Here is a 21,300-nt window from a genome sequence, read left to right as displayed (position 1 = left end):
CTCCAGTCTGGGCGACAGAGTGAGACTCCAACTCAAAAAAAAAAAAGAAAAAAAAGAGTAGATACAAAAATAGTCAATAGGCAGAGAAAACATAATAACATTATTAGCCATCAAGGAAATGCAAATCAAAACCACAATGAGATACCATCTCATACCTATTAGGATTGCTGTATATAGTCAGAAAGAGAGATAACAACAAGTGTTAGAATGTGGAGAAATTCTCATACAACGTTGGTGGGAATGCAAAATGGTTTGGCTGTTTTGGAAACAGTCTGGCAGTTTCTAAAAGGTTAAATGTACTATTACCATATTGTTCAGCAATTGTACTTCCAGATATATACCCAAGAGAAATGGAAACATGTCCACACAGTAACTCATACATGAATATTCACAGTAGCACTACTTATGATAGCCCAAAAATGGAAACACTCCAAATGTCCATCAACTGATGAAGTGGATAAACAAATGTGATATGTCATACAATGGGACATTATTTGGCAATTTAAAAAAATGTAGGACAGATACATACTAAAACGTGTGAACCTTGGCAAATCTATGCTCATGAAAGAAGTCAGTCACAGAAGACTAGATATTTTATTATTCCATTTATGTGAAATGTCCAGAATAGGCAAATCTATAGAGACAGAAAGTAAATTAGTGGTTGCATAGGGCTATGAGGTGTGTAGGAGGGTTGAGGAAGATTACAGTTAATGAAAAGATTATTATTATTATTATTATTATTTTTTTTTTTTGAGTTGGAGTCTCACTCTGTTGCCCAGACTGGAGTGCAGTGGCTGCTCCCGGCCACCGCAGCCTCGACCTGCTGGGCTCCGGCGATCCTTCCGCCTCAGCCTTTCAAGTAGCTGGAACTATAGGCGCACGCTACCACGCCCGGCTGATTTTTTGATTTATTGTAGAGATGAGGTCTCGCTGTCCAGGCGAATCTCGAACCCGCGGGCTCAGGCAATCCACTCACTTCAGCCTCCCAAAGGCGCGGGATTATAGGCTGAGCCACCGAGCCCAGATTATTTTTTTTTAGTTGGAGTTTCACTCTGTGCTCATGCTGGAGTGCAGTGACATGTTCATGGCCACTGCAGCCTTGACCTGCTGGGCACAGGTGATCTGCCTAAAACTTTCTTTTCTTTTTTTTGGAGTTGGAGTCTCACTCTGTCGCCCAGACTGGAGTGCAGTGGCCGCTTCCGGCCACCACCACCTCGACTGCTGGGATCCAGTGATCCTTCCGCCTCAGCCTTCCTAGTAGCTGGAATTACAGGCACGCGCTGCCATGCCCGGCTGATTTTTTGATTCATTGTAGAGATGAGGTCTTGCCAAGTTGCCCAGGCGGGTCTTGAACCCGCAGGCTTAGGCAATCCACTCACCTCAGCCTCCCAAAGGCGCGGGATTACAGGCTGAGCCATCGACCCCGGCTTGCCTTAACCTTTCAAGTAGCTGGGACCACAGGCACGCGCCACCAAGCCAGGCTAATTTTTTGATTTATTGTAGAGATGAGGTCTTGGCAAGTTACCCAGGCTGGTTTCGAACTCGTGGGCTCAAGGCAATCTTCTTATCTCGGCTTCCCAAGAGTGCTGGGATTATAGGTGTGAGCCATATCTGGCCTAAAAGATTCTTCTTTCGAGTAATGAAAATGTTTTAAAATTGATTGTGTTGATGGCTTGCACAACTCTGAGTACATTAAATCATTGAATTGTACACTTTAAACGGGTGAATTTTATGACTTGTGAATTATATTTCATTAAAACTTTAAAAAAGTAAATGACTAAGAAATGTCTTTCATTGCTGCTGCTGTATTCCTAGAGTCTTTTTTGCTTTTCATGTTTTTAATTATGGACATTTTCTTCTTCTTTCCTTCTTTCCGTCCATCTTAGAATCTCACTCTGTTGCCCAGGCTAGAGTGCAGTGGCATGCTCACGGCAACCACAGCCTTGAAATACATGGACTGGGCTCAGGTGATCCTTCCACTTCAGCCTTTCAAGTAGTTGGAAGTACAGTCACATGCCACCATGCCTTGCTAATTGTTTTGATTTATTATAGAGATGAAAGTTGCTCGTGCTGGTCTCGAACCCCTGGGCTCAGGCAATTCTCTCACCTCCCCTCACAAAGTGCTGGAATTACAGGTGTGAGCTACTGCCCCTGGCCTGTCTATTCATCAATTTAATTTTAGACATATCTCAAAGTAAATTGCAGACATCTGTCTGCATACTTCTACCAAAAACTAAAGCTTGCAAGCCGGGCTTGGTGGCTCAGCCTGTAATCCCGCGCCTTTGGGAGGCTGAGGTGAGTGGATTGCCTGAGCCCGCAGGTTCGAGACCCGCCTGGGCAACTTGGCGAGACCTCATCTCTACAATAAATCAAAAAATCAGCCGGGCGTGGTAGTGTGCGCCTGTAATTCCGGCTATTGGGAAGGCTGAGGCGGAAGGATCGCCGGAGCCCAGCAGGTCGAGGCTGCGGTGGCCGGGAGCAGCCACTGCACTCCAGTCTGGGCGACAGAGTGAGACTCCAACTCAAAAAAAAAAAACAAAAACAAAACAAAACAAAAAAACTAAAGTTTGCATATTAACCAGAATTCAGTGTTTTTTTTGTTTTTGTTTTGAGTTCGAGTTTTACTCTGTCGCCCAGACTGGAGTGCGGTGGCCGCTTCCGGCCACCGCAGCCTCGACCTGCTGGGCTCCGGCGATCCTTCCGCCTCAGCCTTCCGAGTAGCTGGAATTACAGGCATGCGCTACCACACCTGGCCGATTTTTTGATTTATTGTAGAGATGAGGTCTCGCTGCCCAGGCGGGTCTCGAACCCCCACGGGCTCAGGCAATCCACTCACCTCAGCCTCCCAAAGGCGCGAGATTACAGGCTGAGCCACCAAGCCCGGCTAGAATTCAATGTTTTAGGGATGTATTTTTTTTTTGAGTTGGATTCTCACCCTATTACCTAGGCTGGAGGGCAGTGGGACGTTGACGGTCACTGCAGCCTTGGCCACTGGGTTCAGGCAATCCTTCTGCCTCAGCCTTCCAAGTAGCTGGAACTGCAGGCATGCACCACCACACTCGGCTAAATTTTTGATTTATTGTGGAGATGAGATCTCGCCAAGTTGCCCAGGCTGATCTCAAACCTGTGAGCTCAGGCAATCCTCTCACCTCGGCCTCCCCAAGTGCTGGAATTATAGGCATGAGCCACCCTGTCCAGCTGGGGATATATTTTTATATAGTGACATACTTATGCTTTAAGTGTTCATTTGCCGAGTTTTACAAACATACACATCTTTGTAACCAATACCCTTATCATGAAACAGAACATTATGTTGGAAAATTTCCTCAGGCCTCTATCCTCAAGTAATCACTGAGTTTTGTATTAAATTGGCCAGTTTTGAAACTTCTTAAAAGTGGAATCATTTAATACATTGTCTTTTGTGTGAGGCTTCTTTTACTCAGCATAACATTTTTGAGATTCATTTAGTTGTTGCTTATGTTACTGTTCCTTCTACAGTATTGCTTACTAGTGTGACACTATACGTTTATTATTTTCTCTTATTGATGGACACTTTTTTCCCCCAGCTTTTTGCTATTGGATGTAAAACTCATTTTAAACTTCTAACGTGTCAGAGCTCTGATTGCTCACCAATATTGGTATTAGCAACCTAAATTTTGTTATTCTGATGGGTGTTTTCTACATCTTTATTTTTTTTAAATCGAGATGTAGTTTATAAGTCATCCTTTTATTTTTATTTTTTGAGTTGGAATTCTGTCACCCAGGTTGAAATGTAGTGGCACGTGTATGATTCACCACAGTCTTGACCTCCTGGGCTTAGGTAATTCTTCCATGTTAGCCTCCCGAGTAGCTGGTACTGTGCAGAGGCATGCCACTATGCCTGGATAGTTTTCTGATTTATTTATTTGTTTATTTATTTAGGTAGAGATGAGGTCTTGCTATGTTGCCTAGGTTTGCCTTGGATTCTTGGGCTAGTCTCTAATGCCTCGACTTTCCAAGGTCCTGGGATTACACATGTGAGCCAGTGTACCTGGCCAAAAGTCACCCTTTTAAAGTGTATAATTCAGTTCATAGAGCTGGGCAACCGTCGCCACAATTAAATTTTATAACTTTTTCATTACTTCATAAAGAAACCCTAAATGAATCAGCCATCATGCTGTGAAAAAGTCATGGAGAAACCTTAAATGCGTATTGCTAAGTGAAAGAAACCAACCTGAAAAGTCCATGTGCTGTACATTCCAACTAGGTGACATTCTGGGAAAGGCAAAACTATGGAAACAATAAAAGAATCAGTTGCCCAGAATTTGGATGGAGAGTGGAATGGCACAGGGGAGTTTTATAGCAGTGAAACTATTTTGTAGGATACTGAAATGGTGGATACTTACATATTTGTCAAACAAAACTCATAAAACCCTAATAGAAAATATCATAGGCATCAGTATTTGCTCATTAATTAGAAGAAGTGTACCACACTAATGCAAGATGTTAATAGGGGAACTTGGCTGAGGATGAGGTGAGCATATATGGGAATTCTCTTTGTGTTCATTTGTCTGTAAACCTAAAACTGTTAACCCTTTGTACTTGGAGACGTTTCACAGATCACCTACCAGTAACTTGACTGTACTTTTTTTACAAAATATTGAAAAATGAATCACGTCATATTAAATAGTATAGCATTGGAACCAGTTATTTTATTGTGATGATATTTGGTTTATAATGGAATTTAGGACATTGAGGAACTTATGACAAAAAGTTCAAAATTTCATGTTTTCCTAAAGTCTGGTAACATGTGAAACAAGTCACCGACATGCATTGCAGCTTTATTGATACATATTGTGCAATAGTAATTTGTTTGACATCTTCCACCTGATAGTTTTTCTATTGGAACAGACAATGCAGTCTCATTTCCTCTCTCCTACATTAATACTATGTAATTGATTGTCCAGTTTGTGCACCACTGTGAAAGTACTTCACACATTCTCTTTCTACATAATACCTGCTGATTTAAGTTTGTCCTGTATAATCACCAGCAATCTCTTTGTGTCCCCTGAGAAGGGACATCTGAATGGTTTGTTAGTATCCCCTCAGAGGGAACATCTGAGTGGAAAGGATTAATTTTTTTAAAAAAAGATAAAATCTCCATGTACTTATTAGCTATTCATCCCATCTCTTCTTCCTCCCTTTAATCCTAGGCAACCACTAATTCTTTTCTCTGGATTTACCTATTCTGAACATTTCATATAAATGGGGTCTCATAATGTCTTTCTTGACTGACTTCTTTCACCTAACTTAATATTTTCAGAGCTGATTCATATTGTAACATGTATCAGTTCCTTTTATTGTATTCATTTCTTTTTATTGCTGAATACAGATGATAGGCATTTGAATTGTTTCTGCTTTCTGGCTGTTAGTAACAAAGTTGGTGCTTGTGAACATTCATGTATAAGTTTTTTCTGTGAACATGTGTTTTCAGTTCTTGTGGATATATACCTAGAGTGGAATTATTGAGTCATATGCTAACTCCATTTAACATTTTGAGAAACTGCCAAACACCAGTTTGGCTGCACCTTTTTCATTTTACGTTACCCAGGAATGTATGAGGGATCCAATTTCTCCACATCTTGCCAACACTTGTTATTATCTTTTTTCTATTATAGTCATCCATTCCACATAAAAGTGGAATGTGATTTAACCTATTGTTGTTTTTTTAATAGAGGAAAATTTCTGGAGATGTGCGATGATCTCTTAGCTAGAGTGGAGCCACCACTTCGTAGTGTTTTGGAACAAGCCAGTAAGTATTTTTGTGATTGAATTGTTTGTATATCTCAGACTCTTTGGAAAAATGTTCTCTCAAGCAGCTATATAAATTTTTATTGTGTGAACTATTTCACTAGTATATTAAGCTGCTTTTTATCTTTATCTTTCCCCTGGAGCACCTCCCTCCTCCACAGTAATCTTTTGACAAATGTCCAGGGAAATCTAATAAAAGTTGTTGCAAGAAACCTAATTCAGACTGAGAAATGAATTATTTTATGGTGGTAAAAATTGTCTTTTGCAATGCTGATGTGTTAGTCTTGTATGCTTTTCTGTCAATGAATTCTTACTTAGCTGAATGAGAGATACAGCAAAGAGAAGGTGTGATAACCACACACAAGATGTTTTGATTTTGTCTCAAAAAAGGTGGCTGTTTGATTTAGGAATATATACTGATTTTCCTAAAACCTTCTCTGATGGAATGTTTACCTAGAGTTCACTGTTGTTTTGGTTGCTAACTTTCAGAGTGTTGAGTTGTACTGTTAGTTGTGCGCAGACTTTGCTCTTAAATGAGAGAGATTATGGCAGACAGGCATATTCTTTCCACACTGGGACAGTCTATTTCTTTAAATAGTCCTTCTCAAGAAATTGTCAGTGGTTGTTAAATAAAATATGACCAGGAAATCGGGTGCTATTAGGGGGTATTTTATAGGCAGCCACAGAGCCTTGATACATATCTTATTTCTTTCTGATATGAAGAAACTATACTTGTGTTTTAATTTGGACTATGTTTATGCTTTGAATAGAGCATTGGAATGCCTGGATGTAATTCTGAATACCTCTTTTACTTTCATGCCAGGTCAGGGGGACCCACTATTTTGAGGCTCTCTTATTTTCTTATGACTGGCGTATTTGAAGATTTGGTCTATTGATGTTCTAGCATCAATATATTGTATGAGATTGTGTCACAAACCCTCACCTCTTAAACTAAATCCCACTATTGTTGTATTATCCTTCCCTTACTGTTTTGAGAATCAAAATACCTACTTGTTTTGAGATGCCACACGCCTGTGTCACTGTGGGCATGAGTGTAGGTATGTTGTGGAGGGGGATGAGGGAGTGGAAGAGTTTTATAGATCTGTGACTTACTTCATTGTGATAAGATGTTATTGCTTTTCTTTCATTGTAAAATACTGATTAAGGATTCTTTTAATCTAAATGTCTGATTGTTTAACAATAGAGTTAAAGAAAGAAGATATTTACGCAGTGGAGATAGTTGGTGGTGCTACAAGAATACCTGCAGTAAAAGAGAAGATAAGCAAGTTTTTTGGTAAAGAACTTAGTACAACATTAAATGCCGATGAAGCTGTCACTCGAGGCTGTGCATTGCAGGTAAGCTTTCTTTCTTTTATAGATAGCCATTTAGCAAGATCATTTTAACAAGATGGTTAAGTGGTTTATGAATCTAATAATCTGAGTTTAGCTCAGGGTGATTTCAAGGTGTAAGGTTCTGAAACCTTTTTTTTGAAATGGATAGCAGAGGTGACAGCCATAAAAGTAATTTTACTTTCCAACACATACTAAGATAAATTAATTGACTAGAAATATAAGTAAACTCTGAGCCTGAAATACTACCAGAATTTATCCTACTATCTATGTCAATATGATGTAGTATACATTGATTAAACAAGGATGGGCATGTTTATGGAAAAATCATAAGGAATAGCTACATCATATAGGTAATTTGAAAAATGATGGCTTATAAAACTGCTTGTTCAGGTACCATTACATTATTAATGTAAATATTTTAAAAAGACCATTGAAGATAATCTTCTGAACTAATTATTTGTAGGTTTAGTGATACTATCAGTTTATAATGTCTATGCTTGTCAAATGGAATTTTTAAAAATTGTTATTCTAGTGTGCAATCTTATCGCCTGCTTTCAAAGTCAGAGAATTTTCAATCACGGATGTAGTACCATACCCAATATCTCTGAGATGGAACTCTCCAGCTGAAGAAGGGTCAAGGTAATTTGTTTATTAGTCATTTTTATACTTCAGGTTAATTCAGTTAAGTCTGAGTAATCTATTGGCTTCCATTTCAATTTATATAAATCTGTAACATTTTGTTGTAGTGCATGAAGCAAAGTGATCACCTGTTTTAGTCAGAATAAAAGAATCTGTGTCCTTATTTAGTTTTCAACATTTGATTCTGCTGAAGTCATTGGTGCCTTTTATGTGCTAATTGATGCGTATTTGCTTTTTCCCTGACTTCATATATAAAGATTCTTGGAACCCTTATAATCTGGAAATAATGCCAGTTGAGAAAAGAGAGAAACTAGGACTATACAATAATGACAGACCTAGAATATGTGGGTAAAAATGTTAGGACTATCTTGAATTTGTATGTTTTTGTCTTTTCTTCCATTTAGTGACTGTGAAGTCTTTTCAAAAAATCATGCTGCTCCTTTCTCTAAAGTTCTCACATTTTATAGAAAGGAACCTTTCACTCTTGAGGCCTATTACAGCTCTCCTCAGGATTTGCCCTATCCAGATCCTGCTATAGGTATGTAAAGAGTTGGGAATTAAAAAACAAGCAAACAAAAAAGCAAAAACTTTCCACTTGGAAAACTGGGATAGCAGAAAGAACAAGTACGATATTCTGAAATTTATGTACTTTAGATCATAAAAGAAAACTTTTTCCAGTCTTGTTGCCAGGTTCAGATCCAGCCAGATGGTTATTATTTAATTGGATCTTCCATTGTGTAGGCAGTATTTTTTTCATTAATGCACACTGTGTATACATGTGCATAAGATGGTGCTAGATACTGTAAGGAGTTGAAATTCAATTCTGATCCTAATATACAGTAAAAAACTGTACACAGAAAATCATTAGGAGATTGTGATACAGTATCAACACATTCTAGGTTTTGGAACCATGTTGTCTAGACTCTCATATTTATAGACTCTAGGGCAATCTTATAGCCTAGAAGTAATACAAGTTGAGAAGAGAGAGAAATTAGTTATACTATAAAGAGTACATGGGTAAAATATCAGAAGTATCCTGAATAGCATTTAGAAGCTGTGGAAAGTTAACCTACTCTGTTTTCCTCGCTTGTAAAACCAAGAATAAGGATGAAATTTATTCTTTGCAGAGTTGTGGGAATCAACATAAATAGAACCCTTGTACTGGATTTAGAAATAGCGATTTATTGATAAGTTACAAGAGTGGTGTGGTTTCATTGGTTTTCTTTTTTCTTTTTCTTCCAGTAGAGAAGATTGTGACAAATCTGTTACAGAAATTTATCTAAAAGTAGGCTATAAAGATAAAATAAGGGACTTATTTTAATAAGGAAAGAATTAAAGGATAATTTGAGCCCTTAATTGGGCCAGGATCATAAGAGTTAGACTATATGTGAAAGGGGAATTTTGTAAGAATCTAGGAATACCCACTTAGCTTATTTGAATTGTCATGTCAGTTACTGACTTGTCATTGAGAAATGGACATAACCTGGCAGTGTTGGCATGTAGTTATGTTTTAACTCATCCTCTTACGCTGTGTGTTTTCTTTTGTCTCTCGTGTCCCTAGCTCAGTTTTCAGTTCAGAAAGTCACTCCTCAGTCTGATGGCTCCAGTTCAAAAGTAAAAGTTAAGGTTCGAGTAAATGTCCATGGCATTTTCAGTGTGTCCAGTGCATCCCTAGTGGAAGTACACAAGTCTGAGGAAAATGAGGAACCGATGGAAACAGATCAGAATACGAAGGAGGAAGAGGTAATCTGGACATTTTATAATGTTTATGATGACCCAGTGGTGATTTGTCTAGAAATTCTAGCATGTTATAAGAGAGGAACATTGTGACAGAGCTGCTGAGTGAAGGTGGGTTTGTGTATGTTTCTTGCCCCCAACATAGGTGAATCAGCAAAATATTTTAATGTAGATTTTTTTTTTTTTTTTGAGATGGGGTCTCACTCTGCTGCTCAGGCTGGACTATAGTGGCCCAGTCTTGGCTCACTGTAGCTTCAACCTCCTAAGTAGCTGGGACTATAGGTGAATGCCGCCAATTTTAGCATTTTTGTAGAGATGAGGTCTTGCTATGTTGCCCGGGCTGGTTTTGAATTCCTGGGCTCAAGCAGTCCTCCTGCCTTGGTTTCCCAAAGTGTTGGGATTATAGGCATGAGCCACTGCTCCTGGCCTTATGCAGAATTTGTATAGAAATGGAACACAGTTGATTCCTTTCTTCAGATCATGCATTTCTCATCTTGAGTTAGTCTCAATTCTTTCTGGTTATTGAAGAGTGCTCTGAGTCTTGGTTATTTTCCCAAGTAGAATAGATTTTGCTCTGGGTCTTTATTGTATATCAGAATCAAAGCTTTATAAAACTACAAATGTTTGAGTCTCATCCCTAGAGATTTTGTTGGAGTTGTTCTGGACTGGGGCCCAGGTACCAGTAGTTTAAAAAGGCTTTTGGGTCATTCTAATATGATGCTGATATTGAGAACTACTGGTTCAGGCTCTCCACAAACTTTGACCTTTGTCATTATTGTTAGACTTTTAAATTTTAACAGAATACTCAATGTGTTCACCTCCCCTAGCAAATGTAATGGTCATACTTTTGAGAATGAAAGGCTGATTTAGGAACTGTTTGAAAAAGTTACAGCTTTTGAGATAAAGTACTTGTGAGGAAGCTTGGAGAAAGTTGTGTTTTCTTCAGATTGGATTTTGTAGATTGTGTTAAATGATACCACATTGTGAACTACGAATACTTTATGGTGTACAAGGCAATTCCACAGTCACTCGTGTTTATAAGGTTAGGGTAGGGCAAGTTATCCCCATTTACAGATGTATTAATTGAGGTCCAGAGAAGAAAACATCTGTGCTCTAGGTAATAATGTGGCATACCTGGAATTTGATCCTAGGTTTTCTGATTGCTGGCAATTTAGCAGGAATTCCATACCATGTGACCTTGTCAATGTGTCTTGAAGATTACTTAATCTTTCATTAGTATTTTCTGATTTCAGTGTTTAATTTGATCTGTTTTTCAGAAGATGCAAGTGGACCAGGAGGAACCACATGTTGAAGAGCAACAGCAGCAGACACCAGCAGAAAATAAGGCAGAATCTGAAGAAATGGAGGTATGAGTTGTGTTTTGGAGTGTGAATTGGCAGTCTCTTAACAGTGGTTTTGACTGAGGGGCTGTTTCTTGAAAGGAGATATTTTAGGGATTCTTTCTGTATTTGAATGATTTTATTTATGTATTTATTATTTATTTATTTGAGTTAGAGTCTCACTCTGTCGCCCAGACTGGAGTGCAGTGGCTGCTCCCGGCCACCGCAGCTTCGACGTGCTGGGTTCCGGCGATCCTTCCGCCTCAGTCTTCCAAGTAGCCGGAATTACAGGCATGCGCTACCACGCCCGGCTGATTTTTTTGATTTATTGTAGAGATGAGGTCTCACTGCCCAGGTGGGTCTCGAACCTGCAGGCTCAGGCAATCCACTCACCTCAGCCTCCCAAAGGCATGGGATTACAGGCTGAGCCACTGAGCCCGGTTCACCTTAATCTTTTCTTTTCTTTTTTTTAAGTTGGAGTCTTACTCTGTTGCCCAGGCTGGAGTGTAGTGGCATGCTTACAGCCACCCCAGTGTCTACCCATTGGGCTCAGATGATCCTTCCAAGTAGCCAGAACTATAGGCGCGTGCTACCATACCTGGCTAATTTTTTTAAGTGTACCGTTCGGTAGTGTTAAGTATATAGACATTGTTTACCAGTCTTCAGAACTTTTTTGTCTTATAAAATGGGAACTCTGTACTCATTAAGCAACTTCCCATCCTTTCCTTCCCCCAAGCCCCTGACAGTCATCCATCTCTATGAATTTGGCTATTCTAGATATATCATATTTATCTATTTATCTTCCAGAGGTTGCAATAGTCCTACATTATTCAGATCATTAGAGAACAAAGTTAATGAAGAAGCAAAAACAACTTTTGAATCATGACCCACTTTGAAATTTGTTAGTCTGTGTATGTATTTTCTCATAATCATTTCTCTTTCTATTTTAGACCTCTCAAGCTGGATCAAAGGACAAAAAGATGGACCAACCACCTCAAGCCAAGAAGGCAAAAGTGAAGACCAGTACTGTGGACCTGCCAATTGAGAATCAGCTATTATGGCAGATTGACAGAGAGATGCTCAACCTGTACATCGAAAACGAGGTTGTTATTTAAAGTGTCTTAGAATAATGAATTAACAAATTAATGTGACCGTAGTATCCAGACTCTGTGCCTTGTGTCCTTTATGCATTTTTGGTTGTTTAGAAAAATTAAGACTTTTGGTTACTGTCAGGGCAAGTTGCAGTAATAAATCCCATGATATGTCAAAATTCTTACATAGAGATGCTAATATGATATCTGTATTGCTAAAAGGTCTGTTATGAGATCTTTGTAAGGGGAGACATTGTTCATTTTGGGGTGTCAGTGTATTTTAAGTTAGAGGATTGGGTTATCTTAGATGGTGGATCCTGGAAGTTGATCAGTAGGAGAAAGCATACAGCATTAATTGATAGCGCTATTTTGCTTATTAGTTCCTTCCCAATGTCAATCATTGTGTAAATATAGTAACTCTGGTTTTGGTAAGTGGTGCAAGGTTTGGGATCCCGGTGCAGATTTATTAAATGAATTCTTGTCTCTGAGGTTTCTTATCAGGTATCCATTGGATCTTACAATAGTTTTACTTTACAGAACCTTCTGTATTTATACTGCATTAATAAATTTGATTTTCTTCGTATTCATTATAAATAATACAGCAGAGTATGTCACTTTGTGACATTGAACCAATAGTTTTTTAAAAGTTCTCTTGTTTTAAATTCTTCATTTTTGCTTTTGAGTGTTCCCTTGGTATTTCCATTGCTCTTTTTTCCTAATCCCACCCATAAAACTCTGCTTCTTGATCTTCAAAATTTGTTGAGGGCTAGTCTTACAGCTCTTCTTTGTTGGGTGACTCAGAACTAAAGGAATTTGGTGAAGAAGAATTCTCTACTTTTATAATTATATTAGTTTTTTTTGGTGTGTGTAGAAATGGGATATTGCTATGTTGCCCAGGCTGGTCTTAAGAGAACTCCTGAACTCAAGCAATCTTCCCACCTTGACCTCCCAAAGTGCTGGGATTACAGATGTTAACCACTACACCTGTCCCATATTAGTATTTAAGAGGAAACATTTGTTGTCCTACTATCTAAGTAATTTATACATAGTATTTATTCTCAGGGTAAGATGATCATGCAGGATAAACTGGAGAAGGAACGGAATGATGCTAAGAACGCAGTGGAAGAATATGTGTATGAAATGAGAGAGAAGCTTGGTGGTGAATATGAGAAGTTTGTTAGTGAAGATGTAAGTGTATGCCTCAGTGTACCTAGCTACTGTGTCTTCTGGGAGCATCAGTAAATGGATTTGAAGGGATGTCTGCATCTTTATGTGTATAGTAAAATTATTAAAAATGTACTTTTTTTGGGGGGGGAGGTTTTATATAGTTTTATTGTGTATTTAGTGTGGTGTTTCCTGAATCTTAGTCTTGATATGCATCAGTTTCACACACTTTTGGACAGATTTGAATGTTTAAAAAAAAATCAGCTCACTTTTTCCTGTTTATTTTGACTCAGTTGCTTTATTTATTTATTTATTTTTGAGTTGGAGTCTCACTCTGTCGCCCAGACAGGAGTGTAGTGGCACGCTCCCAGCCACCGCAGCCTTGACCTGCTGGGCTTGGCTATCCTTCCACCTCAGCCTTCCAAGTAGCCGGAACTACAGGCGCATGCTACCATGCCTGGCTAATTTTTTTGATTCATTGTAGAGACGAGGTCTCACCAAGTTGCCTGGTGGGTCTCGAACCTTCAGGCTCAGGCAGTCCACTCGTCTCGACCTCCCAAAGTGCTGGGATTACAGGCTGAGTCATCAGCCCCGGGCAGACTCAGTTGTTTTAAATGCCATTTTTTGATTCTGAAATTTTTGAATGTACCCAAAGTCCCCCATAGCAGAGATAATATAATAAAACCCCCTGTATCTAATGAAACATTTGCTAGTCTTTTTTCCCATATCCTCTACCTCCCTACTTCCCTGTAGAAAGGAGGACTCCCTGTGTTGCACAGACTAGTCTCAAATTCCTGGCCTCAGGTGATCTTCCTGGCTCAGCCTCTCAAAGTGCTGGGATTACAGGTGTGAGCCACCACACCTGGCCTTTGACTGTTTTTTGATTGATCTAATTATAATATTTTCTTTATCTTTAGGATCGTAACAGTTTTACTTTGAAACTGGAAGATACTGAAAATTGGTTGTATGAGGATGGAGAAGACCAGCCAAAGCAAGTTTATGTTGATAAATTGGCTGAATTAAAAGTAAGTGACTCTGGAGAGCAGAGGGATCCTGAATCTTTGACGACTTTTCCAATGAGAGCTCAAAATTAGGAGGAATTGTCATGTCAAGTAAAGAAGACAGGCTGAAAATGATGTTTGGTGAACTATATCCATTGTGACTCAGGCTCATTATCATTCTCACTTTTAGAACCTGATAATAACAAAATAATTTTTTCTGAAAATCGAGTTTAGGCTTGTAATGCTTCATTGAATTGGAGCTATAGTGCATTCTAGGCATCAAGAGAGAGACTAGCAAGGTGTAGTTCTGCAATGCAGTTGGGGCAGGGCTGTTCATATAATTTTGATTCTCAATACAAGTACAGTATCTGGTTTTGTATTTAAAGAATCTGATTGTTAGACCTTAGGCTTAAAAATACAGAGAATTACTTAAAATTGAAACTTTTTATTTGGAAAAGGATGTTAGTGTACAAGGATGCATTTTTTACATTTCCCTTTAGTTTTAGCTTTAGTTCCTTGTAGCACTGGACCAGTATGGCTACTTTTCTTGAGCAGAATTTCTCAAGGATGGTGTAGTTTAGTATAATGCTGGCAAGAATATTAAGAGTCTCCATGGGGTCCTTCCCGTTGTTTTTATCTTCCCTTTTATTCTGGTAGATGCCAAACACGTGAAAGTAGAGACTAAAAAAAACTGTTGTAAGTTTATTGCCAGTATATTTCATTTGTTTCTTACTATTCTGTTTTGTGAAGCACATTCCTCATTTTATAGTCAATCCAAAAATATTTCAATAAAAGGAAATTTAACATTAGGTGTTACCCACCTTAAGAATTTCTTAATATTACTATAGGTTTAAAGTTTTCAAGTTCCAGCTATTTCATTAAATGATGTTTTAGTTTGTTTGATTCGTTACAGTAAGTCCCTTACATAAGAATGAGTGCCATTCCAAGAGTGGGTTCGTAAGTTCAGTTTGTTTGTAAGTTCAACAAAGTTAGCTTAGGTACTCAACTGACACAGTCAGCTTATACCAGCTACATCACTGCTGCTTTTACAAGCTAGCTTCTGGACATCCTGTGCCTGAAATAAAGATACTGTACTACTATGTACATTACTGTAAAGTACACAGAAGCACAACCGCTTATAGAAGGTACATGCATGAGACAATGTATGCCAGACACATGAACTAACTTATGTGATTGGGCACTTGAATGCATGTTGAATCTTTGAAAGTTTACAACTTGAAGGTTAGTATGCAGGGGACTTACTGTTTTCAAATGAGGTTTATACATTTTATTGATATGTCTCTTTAAAAAATAATTAAAAAAATAGAGATGGGACTCCTTGTGTTGCTCAGACTGGACTCAAACTCCTGGCCTCAAGTGATCCTCCCACTTTGACCTCCTGGAATGCTGGGATTACAGACATGAGTCACCATGCTCAGTCCTGATTTGTTTCTTAAATTTGTGTCTGTAGTTCTCCTCCTGTCATCCTCCCCCTTCCTTATTTATTTGATGAGGGAGCTAGATCATTTGTCCTATAGGATTTTTCTGGCATGCAGAGGCATGACCATGGCTCACTTGACCTCCTGGGTGCAGGCAGTTCTTCTGCCTCAGCCTCCCAAGTAGCTGGGACTACAGACACACACCCTCATGCCTGGCTAATTTTAGAGATGAAGGTCTCGCTGTGTTGCCTAGGCTGGTCTTGAACTCCTAGGCTCAAGCAATCCTCCCACCTTAGCCTCCTAAGTGTTGGGATTACAGTAGACTCCTGCTCTGTTTTGAATATTAGGGCTCAGTGACAGAGGTAGCCTCATATTTCCAGTGGGCTGGAGAAACACTTATATAGCACACTGAAGTTAAATGTACTTTGTAATCTTAGTAACAGTAGAAACAGTATAATTCTGATAGTTTAAGCTCCCCTATGAAGAATTGTATATTCTCTCTTCTGCTAAGAATCTAGGTCAACCTATTAAGATACGGTTCCAGGAATCTGAAGAGAGACCAAAATTATTTGAAGAACTAGGGAAACAGATCCAACAGTATATGAAAGTAATCAACTCTTTCAAAAACAAGGTATCTATCCCCCCTGCCTTTCCTATTCTTGTTTTGGTGAAGTTAAATTTTGGGGCATTACGTAGCATTTTTTTCTATTGTTCTTTTGACTGTTTAGTAACACTTATTTTTAATGTTAAATATAATGTGTTATGTTTTATAGTATCTTGATAAGAGCTATAGGATTTGCTGCATCTCTTTAATAGGTGGAATCTGGAATTGAGCTGTGTTCAGTTGCCTTTTATTGCTGTGAAATGCTTCCTCGGTGTTTGACTTAACATGCCAGCCTTTCTGAGAACTTGTTAGGTGTTCATTTGGTTTGTTACAGATGTAGGACTATTTCAGGACTATTGTAAACTTTTTAACAATTTTTGACCGCTATGTGATGAATACTTTATAAATATGTTATCTGACTGAATCCACACAGTACCCTTATGAGATAGGTGGTGGTATCGACATTTATAGATAACTTTTAATTTCATTAAGCCTCACTTTCCTTAAGCAATACCCACGCTTACTAAGTTAGAAGAGCTGGCATTTTAGCTAGAAGCATGACTTCAAAATTCAGGTTGCAGCAACTTCGTTATCCTCCAAGTTCTTGATGTATTGTCAGTGTAAGAAACTTTAAGAGCAATACATTGAGCTTTTTTTTTTTTTAAATTGTGCCTTTTGAAAGCCTTTCATTTATTCTTTTAAACATTGTACTCATTGTTGTTTTGGTTCCAAACTAGTAGTCCTAAACCTCAGTTCTCATATCTGATGTACATTTTTTGTGTTGTGAAATTCTTTGTAAGGTTTTGTGTAAAATGTGCTGTTACTTGTCCTTTTTAAGCCTTTAATTGCCACCTTTTTAATTTTCTTGGCCTAATTTTATTTCCTGAGTATTTTTAAAAATTGGAGTTATGTTTCCTTTCTTGAATATTTTCTATCTGTTTAGATTTGTGAGGCTAAATGTGCTTCATTTTGGGGGAAAGATTGTAACTTTTTGAAAGATTGTGACAAACTAGACAATATTTGAGGAAGGAGAGCTTCACCCTTTAACACATGTTTGGCTGTCTCCTGGTTGCAGGAGGACCAGTATGATCATTTGGATGCTGCTGACATCATGAAGGTAGAAAAAAGCACAAATGAGGCGATGGAGTGGATGAATAATAAGCTGAATCTGCAGAACAAGCAGAGTCTGACCATGGATCCAGTTGTCAAGTCAAAAGACATTGAAGCTAAAATTAAGGTAATTTGTGGCTTTAAATATATAAATAGTATTTTCTTGACAATCTTATTAGCCCATTCGTGACCACTGATGTGGATTTACGTCATTCCAAGTTCTGTTCCCGGTTGCCACTCATGTGTATTTACCTCATGGTGGATGACTGTCTTTTAGTGTTTATAATCCGAATAAAAATACAAAGTACGGAATGCTAGTCAGAGACAAATACTGGATGTCTGCAACTTTCAGCTATATTGCGAAAAAGGTGACAGTTGAGAAAAGACCATTTTACTTGTGCTTAACAACAAGTTTATAGCAACCAGCTTCAGATTTTTAAAGTTTTCATGCACTCTAGTATTAGGAAAGTGAATGTTGCTGGTCTTGAATGTGCCAATAATACTCAAGTGACATGTAGGAGGGAACTTTGTTATTGCATCTTAGTTTCTGAGTTGGGGATTAGGTGGGAGAGGGTAGATTTGGGTTTGGCATGTCTTGTAAAGTTTAATGTATAAGAAACTTCATATTCTCTCTTCCATTCTAGGAGCTGACGGGTATTTGTAGCCCTATAACTTCAAAGCCCAAACCCAAAGTGGAACCTCCAAAAGAGGAACAAAAAAATGCAGAGCAGAATGGACCAGTGGAGGGACAAGGAGACAACCCAGGCCCCCAGGCTGCTGAGCAGGGTACAGACACAGCTGTGCCTTCAGAGTCAGACAAGAAGCTTCCTGAAATGGACATTGATTGATTCCAACACTTGTTTATATTAAAACAGACTATTATAAAGCTTTAAGTTGTCAACTTTGTTCTAAATATCAACTAGAGAAAATGAATACTGAAGATTTCTTAGTCAGTTTTTAGGGAATTCCAGGGGAGGGGATATAGGTAATGTATGGAGCATTTTGACTTCTAAATAGTTAGATACAGAAATTAAATGCATTGTATCTTTTTCATAATGGTACTATTTAGAAGCCCAGTTAGTCTTACTGAGCTTATGCTTCACTCCTTTTATGTTTAATCATGTGTCTACAGGAATAAGTTTGTTTTGGAAAGTTGAGCTGTAGCTAAAGTTATAACTAGCTATCATGCAGACTTTTCATTATGACTTACAAGGCAGGAGCTCTAATTATGCTTTAAAAATCTGTTGTGGAGGTTGCTACACAGGCTCCCTGCCTGGCATGGGGATGGGGTCTCCCTCTGTTTGAGGGCTAGAGCATGACACGGCATGGATTAACATAGCAGAGCGACAAAAGTGTGCTCTGAGTTTCTTCGCATTTCACCTCTACTCCCACCTCTATTCTCCACCGTCTCCATAGAAGTGCTCCCATTGTACCTGCCATGTGCTGCTCTTGGGAAAATAGACCTAGAGCAGGCTGTTAATTGAGGGTTTTAGGCCTGGGGGCTCTTCCTGAAAGTGTAGTCACTAATATCCCAAGCATCAAAGTCTAAATAATTTCCAGAAGGTTAGAATTGGGTAGATGTACTGTTGGATATAGGCATGATAAATTTAACTGAGGAGTTGATCCTTGTTAATTATGGTGTAAAGATTTGTATTCTGGCCTGTATTCTGGGGGATGTTTTGTGTAAATTTGAGGTGTAGCTCGAACTCCTTGGACAGGAGTTAAATGTTCTTTTTAGCTCATTCACAATCACTTGTGTGTTAAGTGTTAATAACATCTGTCATAAATCTGCCAATTTCTACTTGTTAAACAGCTGTCAGATCATACAGAAAACTAAGATACACTGGATTGTACTGGATGAGTCTGAAATAGTGTTAAGGAAGCGTGGTGCCTGATGTTATAGTAGCACGTCATTCTTAACTGCAGTCAATGTCAGGTGGACCAAAGCATTCCTCTGACTGCTCATTGGGGCAGTGTCGATAGGAGTGAGGCATTTTGGAAACTCCAAGGGAAGCCTGTGTTAGAGGCCAGAGGTGGTACTGTCTTATAAAGTTATAATCAATCCTTGCTGGTTACATTTTGGATCTTTGTATAAAGTTGATATTCTGTATAACAGAGTGCCTCTCTGTTAATTTTGGCCTATGTTGTTAGAAATAAGATTATATCTTGCATAGTTAGAAAAAGTTTCTCTCCAGCTCTACACTGAGAAGTTTGAGTGCTGCGTGAAGCTTAGAGAAGAGGAAGGTGGAAGTATATTTATGTTGGTATGTAAACATGCATGGAAACCTTTCGGCACCAGGAATTGGGCTCTGTTCTCACAGTATCCTCTACTCATTCTCTCCCTGTCATGCTTCAAGAGTTCCAGCTGGCCTGCTGTGAGACCAATATCTATTTTGAAGTGCTGGCTCCAGAATTAAGCCAACCTTATGCAACTGACTCAGTCCTTAATGGCCATTTCTTCTAAAAAAAATTCTTTTTTGTGTGGGGAAGGGTGTGGGTGCTGGGATGGGGTGAATTTGAAGTTAAAACTAGAAATAAGATGATGTGGTCTGCTTGCTCTCTGTTTAGACAGGCTTTAAGACCAGTTGGATTTACATGGAGGCCAGGCCAGAAGAGTGGTAATTGATGACTTGTATGCAGACGAGCATTCATCCAGGTTGTGTTTTCCAAATTGGTTTGTTAAAGCTCCAGGTCACATTCTTACACTAAGAAAATCATTCAGTAAACATGAGACAAGTTTAGGAAAAACTAATAAAAGAAACCTGTCTTACACTCCAAGAAGTGGTTTCCTTAATTTCATAATGAAGGCTGCTGTTTGTGCACGTGTGTGTGTGTTTAATGCAAACTTTTCTCCAATAGTAGGAACCCTCTTAGCCAAATTCCAGTAAACTTCTGTTTGAGACCTCCATTCTGAAGAACAACAGTTGAGGCATTGCTGGGTGACAAGAAGTTGCTTTTTTTTGGTCCTCATTCTCCCCTGCTGAGTTGGCCCAGTTCCTCTGGTGTAGGAATTCTTCCTTATTTTGTTCCAGTGACTACTGGTCCTTTTTCTGAGGGTTCTGACAATAGCAAAAGGTGAGGGTTATGGTATTAAGTTAAGTGCCAAGATGAATGCCTGCCCAAGGAGCAACATGGCCTAGAGTACTGATCAGTTAGTTGCCACTGCTGGATGTGGGTTGTGTGTGCACAGGATGTGTGCCTTGGTGTATGTGTGGGTGGTGATGGGTGTTGAAAGGGATGGAGCCAGTGAAAGAGGTCTTAACTGCAGAAGGCATGGAACCCAGGTGGGGAGAGATCTGGGTGTTGTTTCCTGGGGTCCTGCCATTTACACAGTTCTGGTCCTCTGGCTTTGCTAGGAGCAAGCTCACCTGCCAAGGCCTACCAACAAGGTCTGTTCTAGCCATGTATCGTAAGAACCGGGACCCTAGTGAGTGGTTTCCTCTTGAGCATCTCGTCCTTGGGAGAAGAGTGGGCCCTGGTGAGGGGAGGGGGAAGCCTGAGACCAGCCAGCTGGTGATAAGCAGAGCATGGCTGTTTAACAGGAGTATTGGGATCACCTGGAAAGGGAACAGCAGCCCAGCTGAGCCAGGAGGGGAAGAGGATGTTGGAGAAAAACCAGGACTGGTGTAGAGGTTTTACAGTGGGGCAGCTTCAGATTGTGTGGAGAACTTGCTTCTGCGGCATTGGTGAGTGGCTGGCATTGGGGATGCTTCTCAAGTTTGTAGGGAAACTGTTAGAGGTGGTAGAAAGGACTGACAGATTGGGGTTCTGTTGTAGGGAGCTGGGAGTTGTCTAGGAAGGCCGGTATGATGTGTGCACAGTGAGTTGCGCCTGGGGGAAGCTGGAGGTAGTGGGACTTTTAAAATCCACTTTTTAGGGGATAGCCTCATGGAGGGGGAGATGGCTGGTGTCAGTACCTGTAGGGAAAGGAAAGATTTAAGCATGGTTCCAACACAAAACTATGCTTTAGAAGTTGGGATGGTAGTTATCCTTTGTGTGTTAGTGACGAGGCAATGTGAGGCAGACTTCCGG

General features: G+C 39.3%; 1 protein-coding gene across 2 annotated transcripts in view; it reads left to right on the top strand.

Annotated features, from left to right (window-relative positions):
- Positions 1-20,046, top strand: part of HSPA4 (heat shock protein family A (Hsp70) member 4) — a 53,239-nt gene extending 33,193 nt beyond the window's left edge. Inside the window, exons 8-19 of one of the 2 annotated variants that reach the window (XM_008052459.2) lie at positions 5,715-5,791; positions 6,995-7,146; positions 7,676-7,782; positions 8,187-8,320; positions 9,344-9,525; positions 10,800-10,886; positions 11,810-11,962; positions 13,013-13,138; positions 14,032-14,139; positions 16,066-16,185; positions 17,234-17,395; positions 17,913-20,046. In XM_008052459.2, coding sequence (XP_008050650.1) covers positions 5,715-5,791; positions 6,995-7,146; positions 7,676-7,782; positions 8,187-8,320; positions 9,344-9,525; positions 10,800-10,886; positions 11,810-11,962; positions 13,013-13,138; positions 14,032-14,139; positions 16,066-16,185; positions 17,234-17,395; positions 17,913-18,116 — 1,612 coding nt within the window. In that variant the 3' untranslated portion in view covers positions 18,117-20,046. Of the gene's footprint in view, positions 1-5,714; positions 5,792-6,994; positions 7,147-7,675; positions 7,783-8,186; positions 8,321-9,343; positions 9,526-10,796; positions 10,887-11,809; positions 11,963-13,012; positions 13,139-14,031; positions 14,140-16,065; positions 16,186-17,233; positions 17,396-17,912 lie in introns of both variants that reach the window. The other variant, XM_008052454.1, reaches the window with a different exon arrangement.
- The last annotated feature ends 1,254 nt before the right edge of the window (positions 20,047-21,300 follow it).

The sequence above is a fragment of the Carlito syrichta genome, unplaced genomic scaffold (genome assembly GCF_000164805.1).
Source record: "Carlito syrichta isolate Samal-C Ts95f unplaced genomic scaffold, Tarsius_syrichta-2.0.1 Scaffold70824, whole genome shotgun sequence".
Taxonomy (NCBI): domain Eukaryota; kingdom Metazoa; phylum Chordata; class Mammalia; order Primates; family Tarsiidae; genus Carlito; species Carlito syrichta.
The sequence above is the reverse complement of the archived record's forward strand: the minus strand, read 5'-3'. Positions and strand labels throughout refer to the sequence as shown.